At 42.3% G+C, this 27640-nt stretch overlaps 2 protein-coding genes across 3 annotated transcripts in view; one reads left to right on the top strand and one right to left on the bottom strand.

Annotated features, from left to right (window-relative positions):
* LOC146442368 (uncharacterized) overlaps positions 1–27640 on the top strand; it is a 43019-nt gene that overhangs the window by 8658 nt on the left and 6721 nt on the right. The window contains exon 1 of one of the 2 annotated variants that reach the window (XR_014850238.1): positions 23610–23886. The exons of the other annotated variant lie outside the window; for it this stretch is intronic. The gene's annotated coding sequence lies outside the window, so the exon portion shown is untranslated. Of the gene's footprint in view, positions 1–23609; positions 23887–27640 lie in introns of those variants that run through there. 2 annotated transcript variants of the gene reach the window in all.
* COLEC10 (collectin subfamily member 10) lies at positions 3724–25811 on the bottom strand. Its single transcript, XM_085053449.1, has 7 exons — positions 25579–25811; positions 13550–13621; positions 12099–12170; positions 9948–10001; positions 8904–8999; positions 6375–7454; positions 3724–6105 (listed from the first exon to the last, which is right to left on the bottom strand). The coding sequence occupies exons 1-6, from the start codon at positions 25724–25726 to the stop codon at positions 7063–7065; spliced, it is 834 nt and encodes a 277-aa protein (XP_084909575.1). The 5' UTR covers positions 25727–25811; the 3' UTR covers positions 3724–6105; positions 6375–7062.

The following is a 27640-nucleotide window of genomic DNA, read 5'->3' as shown; positions in this document are numbered from 1 at the left end:
GAAACCTTTCCAGGCCTGGAGTGGGTGGGGCCCGGGGCTTTAGCTGGGCACACTGCACACAGCAGGTAGGCAGGAATTCTTTTACAATTTGTTGTTCTCCCTTGCTACACAAGCATGAAAGAAACACAGATTAAGCGACTGCTTTGATCTTGCTCATTCTTTTTTTCCTGTTTTGCGTAGGTTACGTGTGACTTTATTTCTTTTCTTCCTCCCTCTTTTCTTATTTATTAGCAATTCATGGCTTCTGTACCTGTGCAAACCTATTAAATCAAGACAATCTAGAGCAATGCTTTCCAAATAACCATGTTAATCCCTCTCTCTGTGACACATTTACTATTTTTGTCATCTCACATGGTGTCAAACTGCATCTCAATAACTATTTCAGCCAGTTGAACTACAATTGCAATGTGCTATTTAAGACTGTTTATAAAACTACAGAGATGCCTATATATTCTTGTAGCTGTGGTCAAGAATGTGGCAATCTATTGCTATAGTGCTAAATTGTTGGTTTTTTTTTTAATTATTAAAAGCAGAGAAAGAAAATAATAGAAAAGAAAAGAAAGAAAGAAAGATCAGCTGAATGTCCATGTGAGATTGTTTGAATTGCTTGAGGAAAATATATTCTTAATGGGATACATTGATTCTGTGATAAGTTTTATTACAATTAGTTTTTAAAACATTATATTTATCATAGATAGCTCTACCTTATATGTGTTATGAGCGTGGGGAGAACAGGATGATAATGCTTGTACTGAATGACAGTCTTCAGAATACAGATCATAAATTCCTGGTTGTCCAAGAGCAGGAAGCATGCTGAAGTATTCCTGCTATCTTAGGCAGCATTCTTGTTTTCACTGTACATCTACAAGTAAGTGTATCAGGAGGTTGGTGTGGATAAACAGGGAGCTTGGTGGGGCTACAATGCAGAAATGTAGTATAGAGGACATGGAAGCAGGGACAGGCTACAATGGAATAATTTAGAAACATTGCCTGAGTTTGTAGGAGTAGCCTTGGGAGATCCAAAGCCTATATGCAGTTGAGACTTACATGGGAGGCACAACAAGAGCTTCCAATTCTTTGTTAGTATAAAAATGATGAGCAAGGAATATGTGGAACCACTGCAGAACGGAGGAGGTGATGTAGTGACAGCAGATGCTGATAAAAGGGAGGCATTCCAAGGTTTATTTGCCATCTCTACCACCAAACTATCCCATGCATCTATGCTTAGGGAAGGGGTCCAAAGAGAGCTACCAGCAGTACGTGAGTGTTCAGCCAGGAATTAGTTGAGAGAGTTTGACCAGAAAACACCATGGGAGGGGACAGACCACATCCAAGGTTCAAAAAAAAAAAAAAAAAAAAAATTAGATGTCTCTGCAGAGCCACTATCACATCATAAGGGTTATGGAGATTATGGAAGGTTCCTCATAGCTGGAAATAGGTAAATGTTGCAGCCTTTCTTCAGAAAAGCCAAAGACAATCTAGGGAACTATAAACTGATGAGCAGTGCTTTGGTGCCCATGGAACTTAAAGGAGTGGCTCCTCTTGAAGCACATTTCTGGGCATGTGAAGGAGAAGAAGGTTGTCAGAAACAATCAGCATGGACCTACCAAAGGTAAATAATATCTGACTGCCTGATTGTATTTGATTCTGTGACTGGATTTGCGGATGAGGGGAGAGAAGTGGATATCATTTACCTCAAATTTAGCAAGGCTTTTGCAATTGTCTCCAACAACATTCTTGTGTCCCAGTTGAGATGGATGTTATGGTCTGTATGGCTAAAAATTCATTGATTTGGCTCAGAGGAGAATGGTTGAATGAGTTGTTCTCTACCCAGAGAATGTTTTCCTCTTTACCTAGTAGAGTGCCACAGGGATCTGGAACAGTCTGGAACAGTCCTATTTAACATCTTTACCAGTTAATTCAAGGAGGTGATAAAATTAAAATCAGTTTCCTCAGGTTTGCAGATGACACAAATTGGAGGGGACAGTGAATGTGCTGTGGGTGGGCAGTGCTACCATGCAGAAGAACTGAGGCAGGCTGGAAGAATGGGCCAAGAGGAACCTTATGAAATTCAGCAAGGACAAATGCAAAGCTCCTGTCACCCAGGAATGCTGGGCCCTTGCATCAATACATGCTGGGGCTGACTGGCTCTACTGCAGAGGCTCTAGAGAGTCCTGGCAGGCAGCACATGGCCTGTGTGTCAGGAGTGTGCCCAGGCAGCAAAGAAGATAACAGCATCCTGACTGTGCTAGAGGGAGCACAGCCAGGAGCTCATGTGAAGAGATTATGCTCCTGCTCAGCATCTGTTTGACCACATCTAGGCACTGTGTCCTTCTGAGCCCCTCCAGGAAAGGCAATGAAAAATTGGAGCCAAGTGTAGCTGAGGCCCCCCCCGTATAGTTGGAGTCAGAGCCATTTGAGGAGGAGTTAAAGGAACTGGATTTATTCAGCCTGGAGAAGAGGTGGCTTCAGGTGAACCTGATAGCAGCCTGCCAGGACCTGTGAGGGTGTCTTCAAGAAGACAAAGGCAGGCTCTTCACAGTGGAAAGTTAAGTGGTGAGAGGAAAAGAAACAGCAGGCGTAAATTGAAACAAGAAACATTCAGCCTGGGAATAATGGAAAGAAAAATATGTGAAAAAATTATACTGGGATTGGGTAAAACAGTTTAGGTGTCACACATTAGCAGCCCATAAGTTGTGAATAGTCAGACACCATTTCCTGTGTTCCTGGCTCCATCCACCTAATGTATAAAGCTAAGATACTTTACCCACTACAGTGAATTTCCATTGGCTAGCAGTGAAACCTTTGATGTAGACCAAATTCTTAATTATAGCAAGAGTATTTTTCCTGCAAAACATGGCTATAGTATTTCAGTTAGTGAAGGCTCAAGCCACATGGCATGGGCCAGCACCTACGTGCCAGATTTCCTCTGTGGGATAGGCATTTTTGTTTGGCCTGGCCTATGAGCTGAGCTTCTTGGCAGAATTTATTAACTGGGACTAGTGCTGCAGGATTGGGCTGCGCAAGCACCTGCTCACCCTTATGCCTGGCTGGCTTGAGCTTTGGACCTTTGCTGTCCTTCTCTAGCTAGCAAAGGAACTGCCATCCCAAGTCTGCTTGTTTCAGCCAGCATAGCTCTGCCCAATGTTCCAATAATACATAGTGGGTAAAAGGATTGGTTTTGTTTATTTTTTTCTATTTAAGAAAGGATAAAGCTGGTGTGGTAGGAGAGGATGGAGATGGAAGAAATGGGAAGTCCCACTCTTTCCTTTGTAGAAATCCAGCACAAGTTCCACACTCATTTTCTCACTCAGCCATGCAGCCAGAGGTTGCTCCTCTTTCACCTTCTCCCAGCTCTGAGTTTCCTCCTAAAGAACAGGAAAACGGCCTGTCTGTGATGGTTGTAGCGTTAAGGGCACTTCTAAATTTTGTAAGCCAGTGGTCTCAGTATGGCCAGAGAGTTTTGGAATATGGACCTCCAGTCTGGTAAGCATATTTTGGTGGCTTTTTGGGTCAGAAGTAAAGATGAAGTGTGCAGAAGTGATTGTGCCTACCCACAAGGTTGTAACTTCTCCATGACTGGAAGGAACTGACCAGCTGTGAATGAGGCCAGCAGCCTTGGGCTTGAGCTTCTAAAAGGCATTATTTTTCCTCAAGAAACTTATTCTTGAATTAGTAATGAATTTTTTGTCATTACCCATTAATGCTTCTAAAACCAAAGTGTTTAGCTTAATGAATTTATTACAATATATCCTAAAAAATGTAATGCTGCCTAACTTTGAGGAATATCAATTCCCAGAGAGGGAACAATTCAGGCTGAGTTATGTCACGCAAACTGAACCTGTTTGCCCAAACACTCTCATAGCATAGAAGGGGAGCAATGACAAGAAATGTGGTCCCACCCCTTTATTCACAGATCTGAATAGTTTCCTGAAGGGTGTGTAGCAACACAGATAATTTACTGCTGGTAGCAACAGGAGGTTTTCTGGAGGAACAAGTGTGGAGAAACCAGATTACAAGAGTGGTTCTGAGTCACAGAGTCTCCTTGGATGCTCCTGTGTTGGTCCGAGGTGACTTCTGAGTCAAAGTGACAACCAGGTAAATGGTTTGGAGAATTTTCCTGTTTAAGGTGAGATTGAGGACATATGATTGTTTGGTTGCCTTTGCAGTGCTGTACTCAGCAGTGGAAGGGAGACTTGGAGCTGACCCTCTGCATTACCAGCTGATGGCATGTCCAGCTTTTTGTATACCCAGAGGAAGACTATATGCAGCTGGTGCCCAGAGTGACCTGCAGGGAATGTTGCTGTCTGGTGCCTAGTGTCTAGCATTATCCTTAGCTTCCAGATACCATTCCTTAATTTTTGGTCAAGGGTGAAAGAAAAGCTACAGACTTGCATTGCAATGGCCCTGGGATTTCTCTTGACATCTCCAGCTGTGAGGGAAGGCAAACCATGACCAAGCACTTGCTGTGTCTGAAGAAAAAAGTTCTGTCAGTATTCTCCAAGATATGAAAATGTGATTCTTTGTGGGCATTCTGACATGGAAGATCTAAGTAGCCAGGCAGTGACATCAGAGCCTTCATGTTTGGTACTCATTGTTTTTAGTGAGTCCCTCTGAACTGCATGACTGAGTTGTTCAACCACACCTGAATCTGGGTTCTTGGGGGATAAAACCTGTTCTATAGCTTCTTCCTGTGTTACAAAAGCACAGGCCATTTTAGCATTAGACATCAAATGTCACTGGCTTCTGAGTTAGGGAGTTAATATGTTCCTAGAATCACTTGTTAAACCAGCAATACACATGGTATAGCCTATATTACACGTGCTTGCTCACAGCCTACAGGAATGGTGTTGCTTCCTTTACGCTGTTCTCTTTCTGCTAGACTTTTGTATGTTTGTCACAGATTTTGGGGACTTCAGACACTAGAACTTCTCCAGCTATTATCAGGTTGCCTACAAAGCTTGTGCAGGCTTGCATGCATATGTACCATTATTTCCTCTCACTTCAGACCAGCCTGATGGATGATGGAGTTGAAAACAGAGATAAGCGAGACCTCTTCTGAGTAGAATCATGGAATCACAGACTGGTTTGGGTTGGAAGGAACCTTAAAAATCATCTAGTTCAAACCCCCGTGCTGGAAGCAGGGCCTTTTTCCACTAGACCAGGTTGCTCAGTGCTCCACCCAGCCTGGCTTTGAACACTTCCAGGGATGGGGCATCCACAACCTCTCTGGGTAACCTGTTGAAGTGCCTCACCACCCTCACAGGGCAGAATTGCTTCCTGATATCTAACCTACACCTACTCTCTTTCCATTTAAACTCAGTTACCCTTGTCCTGTCACTACATGTCCTTGCAAAAAGTCTCTCTCCATCTTTCTTGTAGGCTCTCTCCAGGTACTGGAAGGCCACAGTTAGGTCATCCCAAAGCCTTTCTTTTTCCAGGCTGAAGAAACCCAAATCTCTCAGCCTTTCCTCATAGGAGAGGTGCTCCATCCCTCCAGTTATCTTGGTGGCCTCCTCTGGAGTCGTTCCAACAGGTCCATGGCCTTCCTGTGCTGGGGAACCCAGAGCTGGACACCGCACTGCAGGTGGAGTCTCACTAGAGTGGAGTGGAGGGGCAGAATCACAGGGCTTTGGATGCAGCCCAGGACATGTTTGGCTTTCTGGGCTGCAAGTGTACATTGCCAGCTCATGTCCAGCCTCCTATCTAGCAGCACCCCCAAGTCCTTCTCTGCAGGGCTGCTCTTGATCTGCTCATCCCCCACCTGGACTGAACCTGGGGGTTGCCCCAGCTCAAGTGCAGCATCTTGCACTTGCTCTTGTTAAACTTTGTGAGGTTCCCATAGGCCGCTTCTCAAGCCTAGTCCCTCTAGATGGCATCCTGTCATTCAGGTGTGTCAACTGCACCCCCCAGCTTGATGCCATCTGCAAATGTGCTGAGGGTGCACTTGATACCATTGTCTATGTCATTAATGAAGATATTAAATAGCACTGATTAAACTGAGGGACATCCCTTGTCACTGATGTCCATCAGGATTCTGAACCATTGACCAACACCCTCTGGATGCACCCATCTAACCAATTTCGTATCCACCTAACAACCCACCTGGGGCTAGCACAGGTTTTTCCCATGAGAAATTTTCTTGTGTTTTATAAATAAAGATAAAGTTTGGATGTTGTTGGAACAGTGTCCCAGAACTTGGGCAGTGCAGGCCTGGCCAATCAGGCCTGGGGGAAGGCTTCTGACCGACCAATCTGGGTGACTTTTGAGAACTCTATATATGTGATGAAATCAAAACAATAAAGGTCATTCCTTCTTGCCACTGAGAACTGGTGCCTTCATTACTCTGCTAGCTGCTCAACAGCGACACCCACCCACTGAACCCATCCCTCCAATTTAAAGAGAATGTTACTGTAGAGGACTGTGTCAAAGGCTTTACAGAAGCCTTTACAGATAAGTGCCTATCAGGCAATAAAATGGCACAGCCAAATTAAGGAGAGTATAACAACTTCTAAGTTTGAAGTTAGCCCTACTTTGCATGCAAGATTTATCCAAATGACCTCCAGAGTTCCCTTCCACCTCAAATTATGATTCTAACAAAAGAAGGATTTTTTCAAGAGATACTGAAAATCTTTCCTCCCAGCTCTGAAGTCATTAGGGAAATTACTGGGACTCCCTGTGCAGGTCAGAGATTAATGAAGGTCATGCTCTTTCCATCTGTGGACTTTGCAAATCACATCAGTACTTCAAATACCAATGAGTTTACTATTTCTGGAACTGGTGAAATTATATTCACCTCTGCATGTTTTAAGTTTATCCCTAAATTACGCATAGAAATGCCCACCCTAAAAAGTCATAACGGGCTGGATGCCCCCTGCAGACCTGTGCTGACTTTACAGCCACTGATGACTAAACAGTAGTTACTCTTTTTTAGCCCAGTGATGTGAAGGCAGGATTGAGCCCTATCCCTGGTTTCCTATCCCTGTTTGCTCTCCCTACAATAAATGAAAGAGGATGGATTATTGTATATACAGCAGGTGCCAGGCACATTCTCTGGCACTTTTATTTCCTCTTCTTGGGGAATTCACAGACAAAGTAGATGGTGACTTGGCACTCAGAGTCATTCCACTCTCCTGTGCTGAGCATTTCCACACAGTCCTCGTGACCAGCTGGGTCATGAGGCTCCCCTTGCTTCCAGTTGCTGTAGTTCTGCAGTGGGCTGTTGTCTGCATACACAAACTGTCCTTCTCTTTCCATGTCGTTCAGCCCAATGAAGGCTCGGAACAGGCCGCTGGTGGAGATGTAGTCAGCAATCAGGGCATTGGTTGCCTCGTCTTTAGGCATGGCCAGTGATCCTCCTCTGTCCCTGCAGTGGATCAAGGCTTCTCTGTAATTCTTCTCCTCTTTCACAATGTAATAGAATTTCTCATCTGTCTCCCTGATACCTGCTATAACTTTAAAGGGGAAGAAAAATTGCTTAATGGCATGTCAACAGATGCTGAAGGTTATTCTATTCCAATATGACAATTAGATGATTTTTACTTTAGACTTAATAAAAGGGAAGGAGGAAAAGTATTCCCACCACTGTATTTATGATGAATGATGAGGACATAATCAGAGACTGATGTGACTGATGGGACTGTCAAGCACCTTGCCCACATTAGGACAAGAACTATTCAGTCCTGATTGGCATGTCTCCTGTGACACTTTAGTTTTATTTCCTGGATATCTAATACTAATTAACTTAAATGGTCAAATAGCAATGTCTAACTCTGGATCACCCTCATTACTCTGCATGTTTTTTATTATAGATTATGAAAGAGTTCCCAGGGATGGAAACACAGGGGTACAGATAGCTTTTCAGGCCCTTTCCATGTAGAGGAAAATAAATGTGACTGCTAAGATAGGACATTTTAAATAGAGCCTGATATTCAGAACTGCTGTAGCACTATGTGACATTGACTAGGAAGAAAATTCTGGTTGCTCAGCAGCTTTAAAACACAGACCTCTCAATTAATGTATAGCCTAGTGAATTAAGCAGTGCCAAGCAGCGTGCCTGGGTTGCTGGAAGTTGTCTCTGCTGATGGATTGCTGGAATGGTCCTGAGTAGATTTTGGCCTGGGACAATAAACACTCTTGCAGACAATTCAGGAGTTACCCCAGGCACAGCTTAGAATTTAGTAGAGGGATACTTTTTCACAGTATGTCATTCAGCTTTGTAGTATTTTTAATATATATGAGTGTTTTTCTGTACTTGGATGCCCACAGTGAGAAAGAACAGTCTCACATTTGATTTACTAATACAGCTCTACTCCTGGAAGCAGTGGTAGAGCTGTCTCAAAATCACTTTTATACCAGGAAACTCTCTTCCTTCCTTTCAGTGGGGTGGTTTGCACTGTCCACCTGACAGTGCTGCCTGCAAACATGGCTTCTGATAACCCATGTCCTTGAGTTTGGTCCCTTGTTACAGGAGAATGGTGCATGCACTGAGGGAGCACTAGGAGTACTGCAGCCTTCCTGGGCAGCAGAAAGATCAAGAGGTTCTTATTGCTCTTACTGCCTCTCTGGAGCAGATTAGCACAAACTTTGCCTTATATTGCCTGACTGGCCACTGAACCTGAGCAGAATGACAGTGCACAGGTGGTTAGCAAATCATTCCTTATGCTTTTCATAATGCATTCTCTTGTGCTGTTAATAATTTCTGTATTGTTTTTGGTTTTAGTCATCTGGCCCTTTTATTCTTACAGATGGAAGACTGTCTCTCCTTTGTAGGTTTTCAGAGTGCCTGGAACAGAGGACCCTCTCTCTGTGGACACTGCCATAGAGCAACAGTGGTAGAAGAGTTGCAATGATATCTGTCATTGGAGCCAAATATATCCCTTCAAATACATAAGGATCCTTACCATTCTTTACAAACTTGATGGATGTGTTAAGACGAGCAACATTGATATTCAGTTGTCCAACAAATCTGCGGTATCTTCCACAGTCACAGACTGTGCCTGATGTAAAACAAAGGATAGAGGATTTATCTGTTTAGAAGCATTTGCATGTGTGTGCATGGAGAGTCACCTGTAGCCCACTTCCAAAGCTTCTGAAGATCTGGGCTCCACTTATGGAGAGCCAGTTTCACCTTATCCCACTGGCTTCTGTTGATCAAAGTGTTTAATATTTTGGCTCTGTACACTCTGTACATTCCCTTGCTAAATGGCTTAAGCAAGTTAATACCAACCCAAATAATCAATAGCTTTCAAGCACTGAAGTCTCAGGGGTTTTGTTTTATTTTTTTTGTTGTTGTTGTTTGGGGGGGGGGGTTGTGGGGTTTTTTTGGGGGTTTTTTTTTTGGTAGAGGTTTTGTTTGTTCTTCTGTTCTTTGCAGAAAGAAAATAAGATGCTGATGGTTTCCCATTAAGAACCAAATGGTCATTTTATATGAAATCTCTTAAAAATAAACACAAGTTCAACGTGGGTAACCTTTCAAGGTTACTAGGACTGAGAAGAACTTTCTAGTTCATCAGAGTCAAATTCTCCTCCATTTGCATCAATTTGACAACAGATTATGTTCTGTCTTAAATCATTTACTTCTTTCATCACCATGCTCCTATTAGGAAACTGTTAAAGGGCTTAATTCCTTTGATATTAAGAAACTTTCTTCTAGTATCCAGTATAAATGCATACTGCTGGTCTTTGTGTTAGTTTTTATGATAACAAACACTGCCCATGAATTTGGGTGGCTTTATATTTTGTGTATGCTGGTGTATTCATAGGAATCAGTCATGTCCCTACACTATCCTTCGTTTTGTTCAACAAAACATTTTCAGTCTCTTCCTTTTACCTATTCTCACATTTTCCTATGGGCCTCAAAATTTCTTGAAACACCAGAGAAACCAATCCTGAAATCAAAGATCCAGCAGACTTGACCATTCTGCACAAAAGGATGCATAGCATACCTGCTTTTCCTTTTTTTCCTGAAACCCCTGGTAAGCCTTTGGCTCCTTTGTCACCTGAATAAAGAGGAAAATATATTCTCAGATCTCAGACAGTGCACATGTCAGGGAAGTGTATTCAAAAACCTGTTTAATAATATATTAACAGTGTGCTTTTGATAGGAAGCCCTGATGGACTGTACTGGAAGATGTGCCAAGTTAAACAAACCAGGATTAATTCTGGTGCATGGAAATGAGAACCCTTTAATAGCTAACTCTCTGATAACACAGGCATCTTGTGTGCTGCTGGTTCCTGGTACCAGCTACTTTAAATATAAACTGCAAAATGATCCTGAGAGGCTGAAAGCACCCAAGAAATCTTAAAAAGATGAGAACTGGATTCTCTCATGGGCTGCAGGACAGAGTCCTTCCCCAGGTTCAGTAGCTCCATGGTGGGATGAGGCACCAGATGTGCTCTAAGTCACTGAATTCATGTGTGCCAGAAACTGTGTGTGTGGGCAGCAGTTGGCACCTGCATGGAGGGAGGTCATTAAGGAGCAGAATTTCACTTCAGTTGATGGAAATGTGATTTATTTTCATCCAACTGCTTTCCTCTTCTTTTGTAAATTATAAAACATATAGAAATACTTCTCCAAATGCTCTGCTAATATAAAAAATGGAGGTGACTAGCTCTTTAAAAACTCTCAGCTGTAATTTGGGTCAGAAACAGCTGGACTTTATCTGAAATTCATTTCAGCTCTTCTTTTAGGAATTAAACCTTCAGAGGTCAAAAAATAGTAATACTTGGTCTGCCCTACTGATGGCCATGTTTTGATGTATTTTTTGCTTTATATGGTGGTGTTTTTTAAAAGAATTTAGATGTTTGCTGTCATTTTAATTAGCACTGCTTGACACTGCACATTTGCAAGCTGGAATTTCAGGGTTGCTTCATTAAGAACTCGAATGTTTAATCATAGATTTAAACAGTGACTTAGTGACCTTTGCTTCTGCAAATAAAGAAAATGAGAAAAAACTGTAAGGGGACAATAAATTGTGCATTCAGATTAAAAGAGCTTGATTCAAAGGCTCAGAACACTGGTTTACTTTCAGATAAAGAAAAGCAACTTGTGAGATTCTTAATTTTTGTCTCTTTTGAGGATTGAAGATGTCCTAGGAGATAACTCTCTGAGTTTTCAGTTGTCTAGGTACTTCTGAAAATTAATCCCTCAGGTTAAATTCTTTTCTTTTTGCCTGATACTGAGGTTGGCTAGAGGCCATGAAACATTTAGTAAAAACACTGGTTTGAGAAGGTCCCCAGAGAGACTGTTTCACCCACTCACCAGCACACCCAGGTTGATGTGCTGGTTAGAGACCAGAGTTCCCCTGCAATGATGGTGTCCCTGATCACCTTTCAATGCAGGTTTTCTTGTGGCAGAAGTAATATTCCTTCCTAAGTAGCTCTTTAGGAATATCAGAAAGGAATGCCTGAGCTTCTTCTCCAGACAAATAGAGCACAATTTCATCAAATTATTGTCCAGGCAGATTTGGAGTCTACCTTGATTTGCAAGTAGTTGCCATCCCTGCTTATGTGAGTGCCTTCTTTAAACTCCTAAATTCCTTCCTTACCAGGGTGTCCTGTGCATTGCTTGCTCACAAGACCCACAGCAGTGCAGGTGACAAGGTGTGGCATCCTCAGCAGCAGCTGGACATTGGCTTAGGCCTTCAGCATCCAAATCAGAGGCACAAATTTTGTCTTTTAGAGTGTTCAGAGGATTTACTTCACAGGAACTGGATTACTTCACAGGAACTGGATTTCTCCCTTCCTCTTTTACCACAGAATCATAGAATAGTTTGAGGTGGAAGTGACCTTTAAAGGTCATCTAGTCCAACCCCCTTGCAATGAGCAGAAACACCTTCTACTAGTTCCATCAAAGGGGATTGATGTCTTAACTCATAGAAGAAACTTTTTTAGCCAAGTAAGTTGGATATATTGCATGTGGAAAATAAAACTAGGATATCTCAGTTAGCTCTCATCACCAATCTTTATGCATAACTTTATTTGGAGAGCATTGGTCATACCTTTACCTAATATTACTCCATATCTGGAACTCTCACAAAGCACATATTTACCTTGAGGGAAAAAAACCCCAAGAAAATTCCCAGATGAGAGCTTACCCTTTCCACCAATTGGACCAATTTTACCAAGCATTCCTTGGTCACCTGCATCGCCCACTGGTCCTTTATTTCCTAGGAGAAGAAATGAAGGGGAAATGAGTATGGGTGGTTGCTGTAATTTCTTTTCTGAGGCACTGTTTAGGTCTCTCCTGCCGCTGTTTTTCCTGAGTGAGGCCAGTGTGCATGTGTGGCAAAGTGAAGTGAGCACAGCCCTGAGGGTATTTGGAGTACAGCACAGATCTCTGCTACTGTAGGGTACAACAGTAGGACATTGCAAGGAACCTTAATAGAACTGCCTCTGGAAATGCCCAGAAACATCATATTTTCTTACAGAAAATAGAAACTAAAACTTCTAGTGATTTACTTCCCAGTCAAACCAGGCTGACAGTTTTTATTTTTCTCCACCCCAGGCAAAGCGCTTTCCTTCTTCCTTGAAGGTAAAATCCTCGCAGCTTTGCTGGGAGCCCTTCTCAAAGCAGGACTGCAAGTAGGGAGCTATTAATTTTGCTGAATGTGTTTTCCCAGTATTCAGAGCACCAAAATAACAAATGTTGTTTTTAATTGATTAAAAAATAGTTTGAGTTCTAAAATAGATGTCTAATGATGACAGGTCAATCTAGGGAATCTCAATTTGCAAAATGAATTTAACATCAATGAGATGCTTTGTAAATGGTGGATTCCCTGAATTCCTTGTACCACACCTGATGTTCATTTTAAGGTAAGAAGCGAAATCATAAGAGTGTATTTAAAAATGGAAAATTTTTTAAATTATAACAATAATAACTGAGTGATTTTGAAGTTTCTGTTAAAGTAAAATCTTTCCTGATTAGTCTTAAACCACAGTCAAGGAAGAAAGACATTGGATATGCATTATCATTAAACTCTAAAGATAAATTAAGCTTTTGAATTAGAGTATGCAAACAAGGCTGACACCGTCACATCGGGTGCCTCCAAATGATCTGCCCAAGTCCCACTGTGGATATGGGATATGTTTAATTGAGCCGAGTCCTGAAACATCTGCGGCTCCTTGTTCTTAGCTTGGATGCTGTTTGATCAAAGGCAGTTTTATTTCTGTGTATGATTTTGTTTGCTTTTCTGCAGAATACAGACAACTGAAACCAAATTTTATTGAGCATCCTGATGTATTACTGGGCAATAACTCTCAAAATTCAGTTTCAACTAAAGGCTAATTTCAGTAAGAGTAATATTTCTGATTATATATATGATCTGGGTCTTCTCAATCACAGTCATATATGTGTGTCTTAAGTATCAGCAGGAATTGCAACAAACTCTCTAAGTATTATGTTCACCAATTAATGTTTGACAGGATTGTGAAATCCACTGGTGCAACAGGAATGAAAAGCATTAAACATCACCGATCATATGCATCAGTACAGATGTGTATAACAATATTCATATACCCATAAGGGCCAACAAACCATCATAAATACCTTTTGGTCCTTTTGGTCCAACCTTTCCTTGTTTGCCTACTTCTCCTCTGTCTCCCTTTTCACCTCCATCCCCTTCCAAAAAACAGAAAATAAAACATCATGGTATGTTTCTCTCAATGCAGTAAGTACAACTATACACACTCAGAAAGTTCATGGGTTTTTTTTCCTACTGATTTCTTTTTATTTCACATTGAAGGCACAGTAGCCATGGGATAAATTTCCAGAGAAGAGATGAAGAATCTGACCATCATTATGAAAAGCTAAAAACTTTCCCTTTCAGAGACGCTGTTACAACATGAGAATTATACAATGCCAATTTCTACTCCTACACTTCAAGCATTATAAGCTATAAAGCAGATAAATAAGCCAGTCTTTCAGTACTGGGAAACTTGTGCACACAGGGGCAAACTGCCAGGGGAGGCAACAGGTGTTTTTTAATTGTTGCTAGTGATTCCATTTCTAGTGACTCTGTGTTCAGGGTATGCAGATGTGTTTGGAATGAGAGGAATGTAAATATGTTGAAATAGATCTTGACATAGACCTTGGCACTTAATATGACACAATTCTTGCCTTCAGTTTTTGACAGATGGCATTTGTATGTTGATACAAGAACCTTGTTTTCCAATTACTCCAGTGCTTTATTTCGAAAAGGTCATACACAGAGTGTGAGAGGCAATATCATTGCATTTATTGTAGTAGTGCAGACAGTTCTCTACGTGAGATCAAGGCCTTGTTACACAGGTTTCTGGATAGTTCTGTATAAGCATTTTTACTGTTGTAAGAGACAGTCTCTCACTGTGCAGCTTACAGTCTAGAGGTGCAAGGCAGCAATTAGTCAGAAAGAAATGTTATGTCCTTCTGGAAGTGGCATACAATGTTGCTCTGCATTAGGCAGGAAATTGGAGGCACAACTAAAGTTGATTTTCTCATCTTAGTATGGAGCCAAATCCCAAGATTTTATTTTTTTTGCTCAGCAGAGGTGAGGAGGGGACACAAGTCTCCCACACCAAGTGGCCATCACTGAACACAGGCAGCATTCCAAAGCCTCTCCCGTTGCTCCCTGCCCATGTTGGCAATGAGCCTTGCCGTGCAGTGGGAAGCAGTTCCACGATCTCTTGGCTCAGCCAGGATTTCCTGTGGTAGTGGCAGCCAGTTGTGTCTGTGCCTGCTGCCCAGAAGGGGAGAAGAAGCTGTGGTTCAGCATATGGAGAGCTAAGGGAGGGACGTCTGGATGTCAGCCAGAGAGGTGAGGACAGAACAGCAGTGTGTGATGAGACCAACGACCTGTCTCACCAAGAATGGTACCTCCAGCCCCAGCAGAAGGTGTTCAGGGAACTGGATGCACCGAGGGTGACTATGGCCCAGGCAGCCACTTCCATCTTCTAACAGCAATGGTTTAAAGGCTCACCTGAGCCAAGTAGTGCATCCTCTCCTCTCATGAACAGTCACTAGTGATTCTACGCTCTACCAGTTAGCCTTGTGCCTTTTAAACCCATTGATACGTTTGGCTCTTAAAAGAAATATCCTGTGGCAAAGAGCTCAATGATTTTTTTTAATCACTGCTTCCCGTGATTGCTTTAAGAATTATCATTACAGTGGTCTCATTTTTTTCTGAAAAATACTGCCCACTCATTCCTCATTTACCTTCTACTTCTGTAGTTAGAGGTGGCATGTAATGGGCTGTTCTGTGGAGGGATAGCAGATGAGAAGTGCTGCATATTAATTGCAGCATATAAAATGTAGTTTTAGATCTTTGTCATCTTTCCATTCCAGTTATATGGACTGAGCTGGGTCTGTCCCTTTGTGCTGAAAAACCCTTCTGTGTCGGGACTCTCTTGTGAAGGACAGACTCACCCTGTTGGCCCTTCGGGGGGAAGGTCAGTGGTCCAAGCTGAGGAAGATAAAGGAATGAACTTCAGTTCACATTAAAGGGAGGAAGCAGTCACTAAAGGGATGGACAAGGAGTAAACAATGTGGTGTGTGCTGGCTCAGTCAGGCACTTTGTTTTTAACACTAGCTTCCACAGGTAAAGTAGGAAAAGACTATAAGCAATAGAACTTTTTAACATCTCTATTTTCACTGGGTCTTAAAAATACTTTAAGTTAGTGTATTATTCCAAAAGCCAAACTCCTTAAATATTCAGCTGAAGCTGTGGGTCTGAACCTGGAGCTGATGAAAGGATGTCTGTTTGTACTAGGTACCATCCCTGCCAAGAAGGACTTGGGGGTGCTGTGGGTGAGAGGCTGGACATGACCCAGCAATGAGCACTCACAGGCCAGAAAGCCAAACGTGTCCTGGGCTGCATCAAAAGCAGTGTGGGCAGCAGGTTGAGGAGGTGATTCTGCCCCTTCATTCTGCTCTTATGAGAGCCCATCTGCAGTGCTGTGTCCAGCTCTTGGTCCTCGACACAGGAATGACATGAACCTGTTGGAGCAAATCCAGAGGAGGCCACCAAGATGATTAGAGGGATGGAGAATCTCTCCTGTGAGGAAAAGCTGAGAGATTTGGCTTTGTGCAGTCAGGAAGAGAGAAGGCTTTAGGATGACCTAACTGTTGCCTTCCAGTACCTGAAGGGAGCCTACAAGAAGGATAGAGACTTTTTGCAAAGACATGTAGTGACAGGACAAGGGGGAATCAGTTAAACTGAAGAAGAGTAGATTTAGATCAGATATGAGAAAGAAATTCTTCCCTGTGAGGGTGGTGAGCCCACAGAAGTAGTGGATGCCCCATCCCTGGAAGTATTCAAGGCCAGGCTGAATGGGGCTCTGAGCAATCTGGTCTAGTGGAAGGTGTTCCTGTTCATGGCAGGTGGATTGGAACTAGATGATCTTAAAAGTTCCTTCCAACCCAAACCGTTCTATGATTTTATGATTGTACTGACCATCAAACAGCAGACCTAGAGTATGTATGGTTTTATTTTGCTGTTTACCTTGGTGCTAACAATAGCAAATTGTTCTTTCCAAACCCATGATGTGAAACCCTGAGAAAAGTGCAAAAGTCACTTCTCAGTAGTTCAGAACTTCAGAAAAAATTCCCAGAGGTGGATAAAGGGCTTGTGAAATTAAATTCTGTGTGCAGGTTAAGAGCTGGTCTCATCATGGTACGCAAACCCACACAAGGGGAAAAATGTATAATAGAAAGGAAGCAGGGCATGATTTAAAGCTGGATGAATCTTGACTAGAAATGCAACATGGGGATGTTTCACAAATGGACCATCTTCTCTGACAAGGATGGGAGATGGGGGAGGCTTTACATGTCCAGCCTTTTCCTGTGCAATGAATTCCTTTGTGTAAGATATACTGTAATTCTGGGTCTGGGGTAGAAGCTGCTGAGGGAGGTTCCTTGGCCTGTGGAAAAAAAACCAGATTCCTGCTGACCTTCCAAACCAGGTCCTGTCTTCCTGGGAGTCCTTCTCACCTCTTGCAGACCAGCTAGTTACATTCTCTGCAGGCTGCTCTGTAGAGTTAAAGGCTTTGGAGGGACTGTTGTTTGCTGCAGAAGGAAGACCTCAGTGCAAGATGCTTGCTTGCTTGCTTGCTTGCTTCCTTCCTCCCTTCCTTCCTCCCTTCCTCCCTTCCTCCCTTTCTTTTTCTCTGTCTCTCTCTTTCCCATTTCTGAAACAGTTAATCCTTAAAATAGAGCCCAGGAAAGAAAGTCAATATACAAGTGGAGAAGCTGTGATTACTTTCCAAAGATGTTTTATTCCTGTCTCAGTTTCAACATTGTGAGCCACTGAAAGATCCAGTGACTTTTATCTGAGGGATGTTGGAACAAGCTTTTCACACTTGGGGCTGCTGGAGATGAAGCTACATTGTCCTGTATGGACCATCAGCCCCAGAGCTGACAGGTGAAAGGAGTGAAAGGTGTGGGAAAGTTTGTTCTGGAGATTTCCAGAGACCAGGAAGTGCTTCTACTTTTATTAACACCTTGTATGATCCAATTTTTTCTTATGCCCTCTAAAAGCCTAACGGAGAGGGAAGTAAGTTCTATCACCTGTTTCATCTTGGTGTAAAGAATCCTGACACACTCTGTCATGCTTTTCATATCCAGGAAAATGGGAAGAACAATAGTTTGTCTGTGTGTAAGACAGGGTAATCCTGCTTTTCTCCCTGTGTCATCTGAGAATAGGTAGGCCATTACAAAACAAGGGTAGAAACAAACAGTATTAATTAGTCATAGCATTTTATTGTTAATTTAAGACTGGATTAAGCCTACTGTCTGCTGATGTGGTATATGCTATGTCCTCTTTCAGCTGCTGTGTGCTGTGATCTGAAATTTTGGCACGAAATGTGAACTCTTGGGTTCTGCTCCCCTCTTGTGGTCTCGCTATGATTTGCAACCACATAGGAGAGATTGTGAGAGGTTAACTGACTGTTTTGGGCAAGTGTTGAGTTGACTTCATTTCTATTTTACAATAAGTATCCTTCCCTTTACTCTGGCACTTGATGTGGACAAGCCATCCCACTGCATTAACCAACTTAAAAAAAAATCTTCAGAAAATATCTGACCTGCTAGTACTCTGGGCTGGGTTTTTGAATTTTGTAGTACTATGCTTTGTGCAACATGAATTTTCTGATCCCTGACCTCATATGCTTGTTATCTATACCTAGAGGTTAACCTCTCCTTTGTGCTGCTTTGCACTTGGGGCAGTGTCAGGTTTAATTTAAACCTAATTAGCAGATTGTCACCTTAAAACTGTGGTTGAGGGGATGTCAGATAATGTACTGCACTGTCATCTGAAGCATGGGTGAAGAAGCACTTGGAGTCATTAAATGAAGTAGACCATTTCTCAGCCTTGTTAATATTTCCTCAAGTTAATTTGTTTCTTCTGGGTCACAGATATGAAATACCAGATTGCTAAAAGGAACACCTGAAGCAGTAAATTACTAGACTCTTCCAGCTTAGGACTGTGCGAGGCAGGAGAGAAGCCATAAGGAAGTAACTTTTGCAGCCATTAGAAAATTTTAATTGTAATTTAGAGGGAATTGTATTTGAGAGGGAACCACAGACCTTCTATAAACAAGCTCAGGAAAATGCTGAAGGGCTAATCACCAGCAGGATTTTTATACAGTTGAAAGGGGCTCTGTCTTTTTTGGAGTTTCACTAAATAACATAATGTTGAGAGGTCACCTTTGGTAAGAATTTAATTAGTAAGAATGTACTGACCTTCAATTGACTTAGATTTCCCTGCTGAATCTTTTGAAGGCAATTTATCTGGTTTGTATTCATGAATTGAGGATGTTTTTAGGTTAATAGGTATTGTTCACATATATTTAGTGACTCTCCAAGTCTTGTAATCAAGGGCTGACCATGGCTCTTGGAGAACCAGGGTGTAATTCCTGGAGGCTATGGAGCCCACATTTATCTACAGAGACAGCTCTGCATCAGGGTCAGAGCATGTCTGCAGCTGCCTGAAGGCTAAAGCTGTGAGGAGACTCCAAGCTGGGCTTATGCATGAGTACCTCTCAGCACACTTGGAACTATGTTAAGAGACTCCCTGGGACCCCTTTGTCAGGTATGCTGGCAAGCCATGGCCTCAGGTCAGCTCCAGTTCCTGTCTCCTGAGCAAATATACGACAGAAATGTTAATCCTCTCTCATCCTCTCTTTTGCACGTATATCTTCCTCCAGAATCCCGGGCATGTCCACCCTTTCAAATGACAGAAACATCATGTATGCTGGGCTACAGCACAGTTGTCCTCCTATATCAGATACTCTGCATTGGAAAAATCCCACAACCAGACAAAAAGTCCTTGAAAAGCCCTGGGCCTAATGACTAATTTGCTGTGAGGGGGGAAGGATGTTTAATATTGCTGAGAATACCATGTGAGTGGTATTTTCAAGCAAGGCAAGCAGCTTTGCACTGCTTGCCTTGGATGCATTTATCACTGCTAGGCATAGCCAATTGGCATAGCCAATGTCCCACCACAGAGCTTGGTGTGGAATTTGTTACATGTGTGACACAGTTCTGCTGAGCTCCATGTTTCATGCTCCTAGTCCTACCTGAGGTGACAGAGGGATCCTCCCCACCTTCAGAGACTGAGTGTGAAGAGTACAGGTGATTTCTGCCTCTCCTGGGCATTACACTAAAAGGATAAGGAGAGGAATATAATTCTGAAGCCTTGAGAACCCTCCAGGAGCAATTGAATGCCTTGCCCTCCTGGAATAACCTTACAGATAGCCACAGGATTAGCTCTGCAGCTTGGGACACTGAGAAGCCCTGAGCAGGGAGAACATTTGCAGCACTTGTGCATGCACAATATCTACAGAGAGGGTTTGTCACCAGAGGGAGTTGCAGACTTTAAGAAATAAGCAAACTCAGCCCAGTTTGTATTTCCAATGTACGAGCGCGTCACAGTTACGTCAATGGAAAGACTCAAAATTTCCTCTAATTTCACTTTCAGTGTCTTTCCTTAAGAAAGGATCCTTAGGAAATTTCCCATAACAGTGTGCATTCTTGGTTTCCTGCTGTATATGGCTAGTGAGGACAGGATTTCTAGACATCAGCTGCCTATCTGACATGATGCTGCTCCCTTCCCTGTCCTTCCTCTTCCCTTCAGTCCTCAGCACTGTCCTGCACACCTCCATCCCCTCTGCCTGGTGTTGACCCTATTTTGAAGAAATTCAGCTCCCTAAACAGAAGAATAACAATAAAGCAAATACACATTTTTAGTGAGTAACCTGAAGCAGCTCAGTGAAAAGTCTGGTTTGGTAAGAGCCTGGTTCTGACAATGCTGAGGTCGTGGTTTGATCCCTAGATGGGCCATTCATGAAAGAGTTGGATTCAATGATCCTTGTGGGCACCATGCCAACTCAGAATATTCTGTGATTCTGGGAAATAGCTGAGCCAGCACAAGGTGAAGGTGGGACCACGTGGTCAGGGTGGAAGAAGAAGATGTTTGGACCTCACTTTTTGTCAGAAAACCTGAGTTGAGTAGTATGTATAGCTGTAGTGTGAAATTGCATGCATGGTCACCCTCCCAGGTGTCCTGCAAGAACATGCAGGGCTCCCACATATTCCACCATACTTACACAGGTTATCTTTCTTCACCCAGGTTCAAATTAGACAATACAAGCCCTTCCCTTGTGAAATAGAAAGAATCTTCAAGAAAAAACAGAATTCTCTGATTGCTTTCTACTTATAAATATGTATTGATTTCATTAGAAATACCTTTCTCTTCTATTGCATTGCATGAGGCATAACTAAGCCTTCGGGAGGCTCAGTGAACCTGTGCTGACTTGTATTATTTGAAAGCATGGGGCTTTGTGCATTAATGGAACATGCTTTATTTCTTTAATAACAGAAATAATTTCAATCATTCTTGATTCTCCTTTTACTTGGTCTGCCTGATTTGATTTTCCCAGCCTATTGCCCTGCTGTTCTGACATGATCTCGTAGACCCATGAATTATGGTGGTTTCAGTGAGGAATCAGACAGCCACTGGTGAGAAATACAGACTCCCTATGTTTTGAATTTATGTATTTAAGTTCCCAGATACATGCTTTATAGCTCAGGCTGATAATCTCCAGAAACTCACTGTATGCTAAAATGAGGAATTCTAAAAGCCATGAAAAATAGAATTATGTGTTGAAATTAAAGGATTCTTCAGATCAAACATGAGGCACTAAGAGGGAAGTTTAGTTATAGATTTGAACAGCTATAGGATGTGGTAAGGCATTTTATATTTTTGGAAGGCAATGTGTATAACAGCGTATCTGGTTTCTGAGAGTTTGAGATTTTCCTGGAGTGGAACTGCGTAAGCGCAATTAAAGCTGAGAGATGGACAGCTACACTGGTGACCACAGTAAATGCTATTTTGAGGTACCAGCCAGTGTCACAGAGTTTATAAGCATCATTTGTCAGAAATAATGATAAGGAAACATTTTGCATCTAAACTGCTATGGGAAACTCCCAGTACTCTTCAGGTTTCATCTCACTCCAGTTTCTCAACCTGGATCTGATTCAACACTTTTGAAGTTCTTGTGTCTGGATTTCAAAGGAAATGAACTGGGATCTGGGACAGATAGCAAGGTCTAAAGCCAGTCTTCTGAAGTGCTGAGCTCCCATGAATCCATGTGAAATCAGCTTCTGCAGTGCCAGCCCTACTCCAGTCATCTCCCCCTACACACATTTTTAATGGGAGCTCAGGAGTCAAAGTTTTGGGTCCTCTGCTTATTTCTACCCTCATGTTGTTGCTCATTGATTTACTCAGAGCAGGTCAACTCCTGTCTCATCCATGTCAACAGCCCACTTACAGCTTCCTTTGCAGATCAGACAAAACTGAGCTTGCAGTCTCCAGGGGACAGTAGGCAGGAAGAAAGGACAGAGCTGGGAACACCACAGCTTCACAGCAGCCCCACAGTCCCAGATCCTTTCTCAGCAGCAGCAACAGCCAGCCTGCTTCCAGGCTTGGAAGGGTAGCAAGTAAGCAATAGGACCATGGCTACTTTTGCTTGGCCAATCACTTGGCTGCCCTGGAAACTTCATTGTTTTGTTTATGCTTGATCTCTTCGTTCTCTCTGGACCCAAGAAGTTGATGAAGTACAGAACTTGGTCTTTATTGCCCCAGTTACTCAGCTGTGGATCAGTATCACCTAATGTAAGATTTCAGAGCTCCTGCGCCACACAGCCCAGCTAGAACCAAGTTGTTCCTAACATCTCGAGTCAAACATCAAAAATCACTGGTTTATGAACACTGAAAAGCTGTACTTTTGGGGGAAAGGGGGGGGTGAGAGGGGGTGGGGGGTGCTCCTAAGGTATTTAAGAATAAGAACCTGAGAAAATGCCTCACACATTTCTATTTTTCACTGCCATATAAGCCAGCTGGCTGTGTACCTCAAATCGTTTTTCAGGAAGGCAGTACAAGACAGACATTGCAGTGGGCTATTTTCATTGAAAATAATCCCCTCTCTTTGAGAAGAGACCTGAGTATTGCCTAGAAAAGGAAATGGAGAAGAGTGCCAGCTTTTGCTTTTCTCTTTTTTTTTTTTTTTTCATTTAATTTTCCTTGTTTCTGGAGTGCTGTTTGGCAAGTTTCTTTGCCCAATTCTTTGCAGACAGTTCAGGTTTAATTTGCTTGCCCCAGTGAGGGGGATCAGCAGCTGGATGGAGGGACAGCAGCTCCTGGCGAGCAGCGCCCGAGCCAGCAGAGGTCAGGCTGGAATTCCGCAGGGCTCATCACCCTCCTTGAGGGTGCATGCAAAGGCTGGCAGAACATCTACTGCATTCCTTCTGTTCCTGGGAGACTGCAGGCTTCCAGAGTATTTTCTAGCTCTTACTTTCATACAGGATGGCCTCTGGTTGTGCCCCATGCTTTCTGGGAGCTGGTGGGAGTGTCACAAGCAGTTTGAAGAATTTTCTGATAATGAGCCTGGAATTACCCTTTTTTTCTTTTTATCCCACTGCTCATGTCATATTTCTCTTGTATTCTCTCAGGCATGAGCATAAGAGATGTTTCTGAAGGGGAAGAATACAGCTTGCACAAAGTAACTTGGATGAGTTACATGTGGCTTATGTAAGTGGCCTGTCTTCACAACCATTCTTGACCAGGTGATTTTCAGGGTGAGTATGTGGAGAGGTTGGGAGCTTGCTCCTGTAGCAGCTGTGAATGTCTAGAGGATTAAGTGAGTCATGCAGCCTCCAACAGTGCAGGCAATAAAGGGTTATGAATTCTGAACTCTCCAAACACCCCTACTTCTCCCTCAGCGCTCTCCTCTCTGCTCTACTGTGTGATGGAAGCAACAGCATCTCTGCTGCACAGGACTGGAGTCCATCCCACTTGTAGCACACAGATTGGATCCACACTATAGGACAATTTATGCCTTGCACTGGGATAGGTGAGGTGGGACAGTATAGGAAGTCTTACAACTATTGAATACCTTTTAATTCCTTGCACTGCTGGTTGCTTTGGCCCATTAGACACTTCCATGTTCTCATGGAAGGAGGAAGTTGCCACAACAGGAATCTAGCCTGTAGTGGTAGAAACAGCAGGTCAACTTACTGTGAGATTAGCACCTCTGTCTTGTGGGAGCACCACTTTATTCTACCATAGTTGAGATACTGAGCAGATGGAGGTGAGGGGGTGAAACTTGTGCAGGGTGGATAAAAACCCATTTTTTTGAGAACAGTGGACAAAGGAACACAATGGATGTAGCACAGGGAATAAAAACTACAGCAGCAGAAGTCAGAGGCATGGCCATTGTTAAGGTTAGAGTTCAAGCAGCAAAGTGCTGTCTGCAGCTGTGGTCATAAGCTTGGTATCATGTGCTCTGAGTCCATAGACATAGGATGGATAAAGGAAAACTGACAGCAGGACAGACTTTCTTCAGACATATTAGGTAAGCATATTTCATCCTTGACTACAAGGGATGCCTGAGAAGAAACAGGGTAGTTCATATACCCAGCCTTCTCAGTCTTTAATTGCCCAGATGACTGGCAGTTAAAACAACCAGTGCCACTGAAGGCTGCTTGTAACTGTCCTGGATGAGCTCAGCTCTGGTGGAAACTGAAATTTATCTACAGAATCATATCTCATTATCTCCAAAATGTATTTGATGACCTGCAGTGGATATGAGCCAGTAGTTTGGAGGTAATTTACTCAATACTCCTTCTACCTACCAATCCTGGATCTTGGGAATGGTGATCTAAAGTACTAGTTTGAGCTTGTGCCAGTAACGTGCAGTCTCATCTTGTGTCTTGATGTCAGCCAGGAAGAATAGGACTGGTAATGACTAAATCCTGACTTTCTCAGTATCACACTTACAAAGAACCATAATATCTAACCTTCAAATGCTCCCTATACAAGCTCGACCACAGAAGCCAGCTGGAGTCCCAGCTACTCTGTTGTCACAAGACCCCCTCATTAGCCTTGTGACTTGTTAAACACAATTCTGTCAAACTTTGTTCTCCAGCCTGCCATTACTTAGATACTAACTAAACCAACACCCACTAGCTCCTTGGGGATCATTACATCTCTCTGCATTTATGCTGTGGCAGCAAAAGTTTAAGCTTGGATTGTAATCGTAAAGAAATTAATTTCCTGATTAAAAATGGTCTTTAAGCAACATGCATTTGAATAATCCATCATAAAAACAAATGAGTCTCTAGCAGTGCTCTTGACTTGATAATCTTTTTTCTGCTTTAAATTTAAATCAGCTGCATTTTTTTCTCTCAGTCTGTAGCCTATAGAAAAATATTAATGAATGAATGAATTACTAAAAAGAAAGCAATAGTTTGAAGCTGCAATAGCCATGGTGTGGAATATATATTTTAGATCTGTCTCTGCAAGATAGATTTGTATGTCATGGACCTAATAAGATACCCTTCAGGCAATTCCATTAACGTTAGTTGTGTTACAGAAAAAGTAAGTTAATGCAGAAAATTTGGTTTCAGATATTTGCAAAGTGTTTTGAAGATAAAAGACCTGTGCATGCCAGGGTTGATATAGTCCTTGTAGAACTCTGTAGCAAAGGTCCTGTTTAAGTCAACAAGAGCTGGATCAGATCTGATGAATGTAGCAGAGATGTTCTTACAAGTAAACATTTGGAAATAATGGCAGCTCGGTCATTTAGAGTATTGCATAGCTCTCCCTATCTGTAGATGCAAAGCAGACCATTAACAGTTCACAATAGATGCCTACTTTTAGACAAGTCCCTCTTGTTTTTAAACAAGACTTGTTTAAAAGTCCCTTTAAACAAGTCCCCAGTTTGTATTACTTAGCAGTTTTCATTGTGTGAGGAACACAAGGAATAAAAGAAGATTTATGTGGCTGGAGAAAGATGACAAAAGACACCTCTAACTTATATGAAAATACGTGATATGGTTCCTGAAACTAAACAAAAGCAAATTTAAATTTCCTTGCTTCTGCATTTCCACCCTTTACAGTTACAGTTTACGAGATGTTTGTACAGTCTACAGTATTTCACATCTTTCATGCCCAGCCCATGCTACAAGCCCTCCATGTCAATAGTTTTTAAAAATCAGCCCTTATCAGTACTGGTCTCAGCATTAGCAACCTGATAATTCCTCACCTTTTGGTCCAGGTAAAATTGTGTGTGTTGAGCAGACATCTGTTGTAGGTCGATTATCAACATCAAAACCAAAAATCTGAACTTGCAAGATAAAAAACACTACAAGGGTCCCGTATTTCCTTAGCTGTTGCTGTTTCTTGCTGCTCATCCTTGCAGTTTCTCAGGAAATGCCTTTCGTTGTTACAGTCTTAAGAAATGCAGCTGACTCAAAAATAAATGCTTCACTAACTGGAGCAGTGGAAAGATTGGGAGCTACATGCAAGAACAGCTAAATAAAGTGAAGAAAAGAGTTTGACGATGCTGCAGTTATTTCTGTCCTGCACATTATCCAGGATATTTATTTAACACTGACAGCTGTTTATTCCAATTTATCTCTTATCTGTGAGACATTTAGCTGCTTTTGCCATGGAAAATGTCTCTAACATATGGGAATATCTCTCTTCCAATTCTTTTCCTTTCGGCACTGATTCTTCATGCCCAGCTTTTCACTTACTCAGGGACAAAAGACTTTGGTATTGTATCCAAGTACTAATTAGTTATAGGATACATTTGGCGGGTTGTGTGCTGGAAGAGTGATGCAGACTGCATATAACATGTAGAGATACTTTTCCATAAAAGCTTTTCTTGAAGGAGAGTGTCAGTGACAACGGACAAACTGCCAGTCTGCTGTGGGTGGAAATCACTAGTGCTATTTCACACCTTTTGGGTGCTAGGTACCCACAGTCCCCCGAGTAGCAAATGAAAAGTTGATGTTATCCATGGGTGTTTTAGCCTGAAACCCACAAATGGTGGGTTTTTGCTTACAGATAGTTCCACAATGCTAGCCCCAAGCCCAGATCATGTTGATAGACACAGTGTAGAAGGGACACACTTCAGGACTGAATATACAGAACAAGATGAGCTTGAAATGACTGCAGCATCTTCTCCCACATCACTTTTTCTATGCACTAGGAGAAGTCATATATCGGGACAGTGGTGTAGCATAGATCCCAACAGAACATTATCTTTGTGTTGTCCAGGAAGTCCAACTGATTCAAATCCTGAGGTAGCCTTCACGTTTTCAGCTGGGTGCTGGGACCCTGAAACCAGGGTAGGAGGCCTCTTGGATGGAGGAACAGGTTGATGCATCCTTCCTCTTTAAAGGAGCTATGACAGAGACCTATCTGTGGGCAATCCCTTCCTAGGAAAAAGCTCTAGCTTTCTCTTATGGAGAGCACAATGATCAGGGATAGGAGGATGTTCAAGGTAGCCTGGCAGAAAAGAAAGGGAAGATGACTATTTGTAATATTTCCAGGAATTTTGTTAACTTCTGGTTTCTCACACAATGAGACAGCTACCAAAAAGCTGAACTGGGCTTTTGAACTATGTAGTGTGTGAGAGTGTGTTTGCTTTCCATTCTAGGAAAAAATGTATTTGCTATGTTAATAGCTTTTGAGAGTCTTTCCTCATCATTTAAGAGAGTATTAGTTCCCTAGTCCTACATTTCAGCCTTTGGGTGTACAGAATAAGTAGCAGTACTGATGTAAAAGTGAGTATCTTTTCTTAAAGGCTTAAGGAAGGCTCTGACTTCAGGCTTTCATCTGTGATAAAATGTTGGCCAAAGTCCCAAGCAGGGTCAAGATACTGCTCTGTCTTTTTCTTTCTAGCCTGCTCACATACTGTTCCCCCTTTCAAAACACTTTTTTTTTTTAAACTATATACAGTGCTTTTCAGAAATAAACAGTGGTCTCTGTCCTAAACAATGTCATCTAACTTACCCCTCAAATGTGGCCTTGATAATGGGTACACACAGCTAGAGGGGGAGGAAAGACAAATCCAGGATTATAGTTGAGTAGAGTCATACCAGAAATAAACTTGTTCCTCTGTGATTTGCATTGGGCACTGTGCCTCTGACTTGTACACTGTGAATTTGTTTTATTTAACTTTTTCTTCACTTTCCATTTTGTGAGCAGGAGGTCAATGTAAGAGCAAGAATAGAGAGCGTAGGAGTGGGAAGCTAGTGTACTTAGGTTTGGAGGAGGCATTTTCGGAAATGTTGCCAGACTGACATGAATGATGCTAT

The sequence above is a fragment of the Lichenostomus cassidix genome, chromosome 2, assembly GCF_008360975.1.
Source record: "Lichenostomus cassidix isolate B80296 chromosome 2, HeHo_3.0, whole genome shotgun sequence".
Lineage (NCBI taxonomy): Eukaryota > Metazoa > Chordata > Aves > Passeriformes > Meliphagidae > Lichenostomus > Lichenostomus cassidix.
The sequence above is the reverse complement of the archived record's forward strand: the minus strand, read 5'-3'. Positions and strand labels throughout refer to the sequence as shown.

Excerpts from the sequence above, each read along its gene's own strand:
- COLEC10 (XM_085053449.1), bottom strand. The coding sequence starts at position 25,726 with ATGAGCAGCAAGAAACAGCAACAGCTAAGGAAATACGGGACCCTTGTA. Across the intron at positions 13,622-25,578 it reads AATTTTACCTGGACCAAAAG|GGGATGGAGGTGAAAAGGGA; the intron begins GTGAGGAATTAT and ends GTTTTTTGGAAG. Across the intron at positions 10,002-12,098 it reads TGGTCCAATTGGTGGAAAGG|GTGACAAAGGAGCCAAAGGC; the intron begins GTAAGCTCTCAT and ends CTCTTTATTCAG.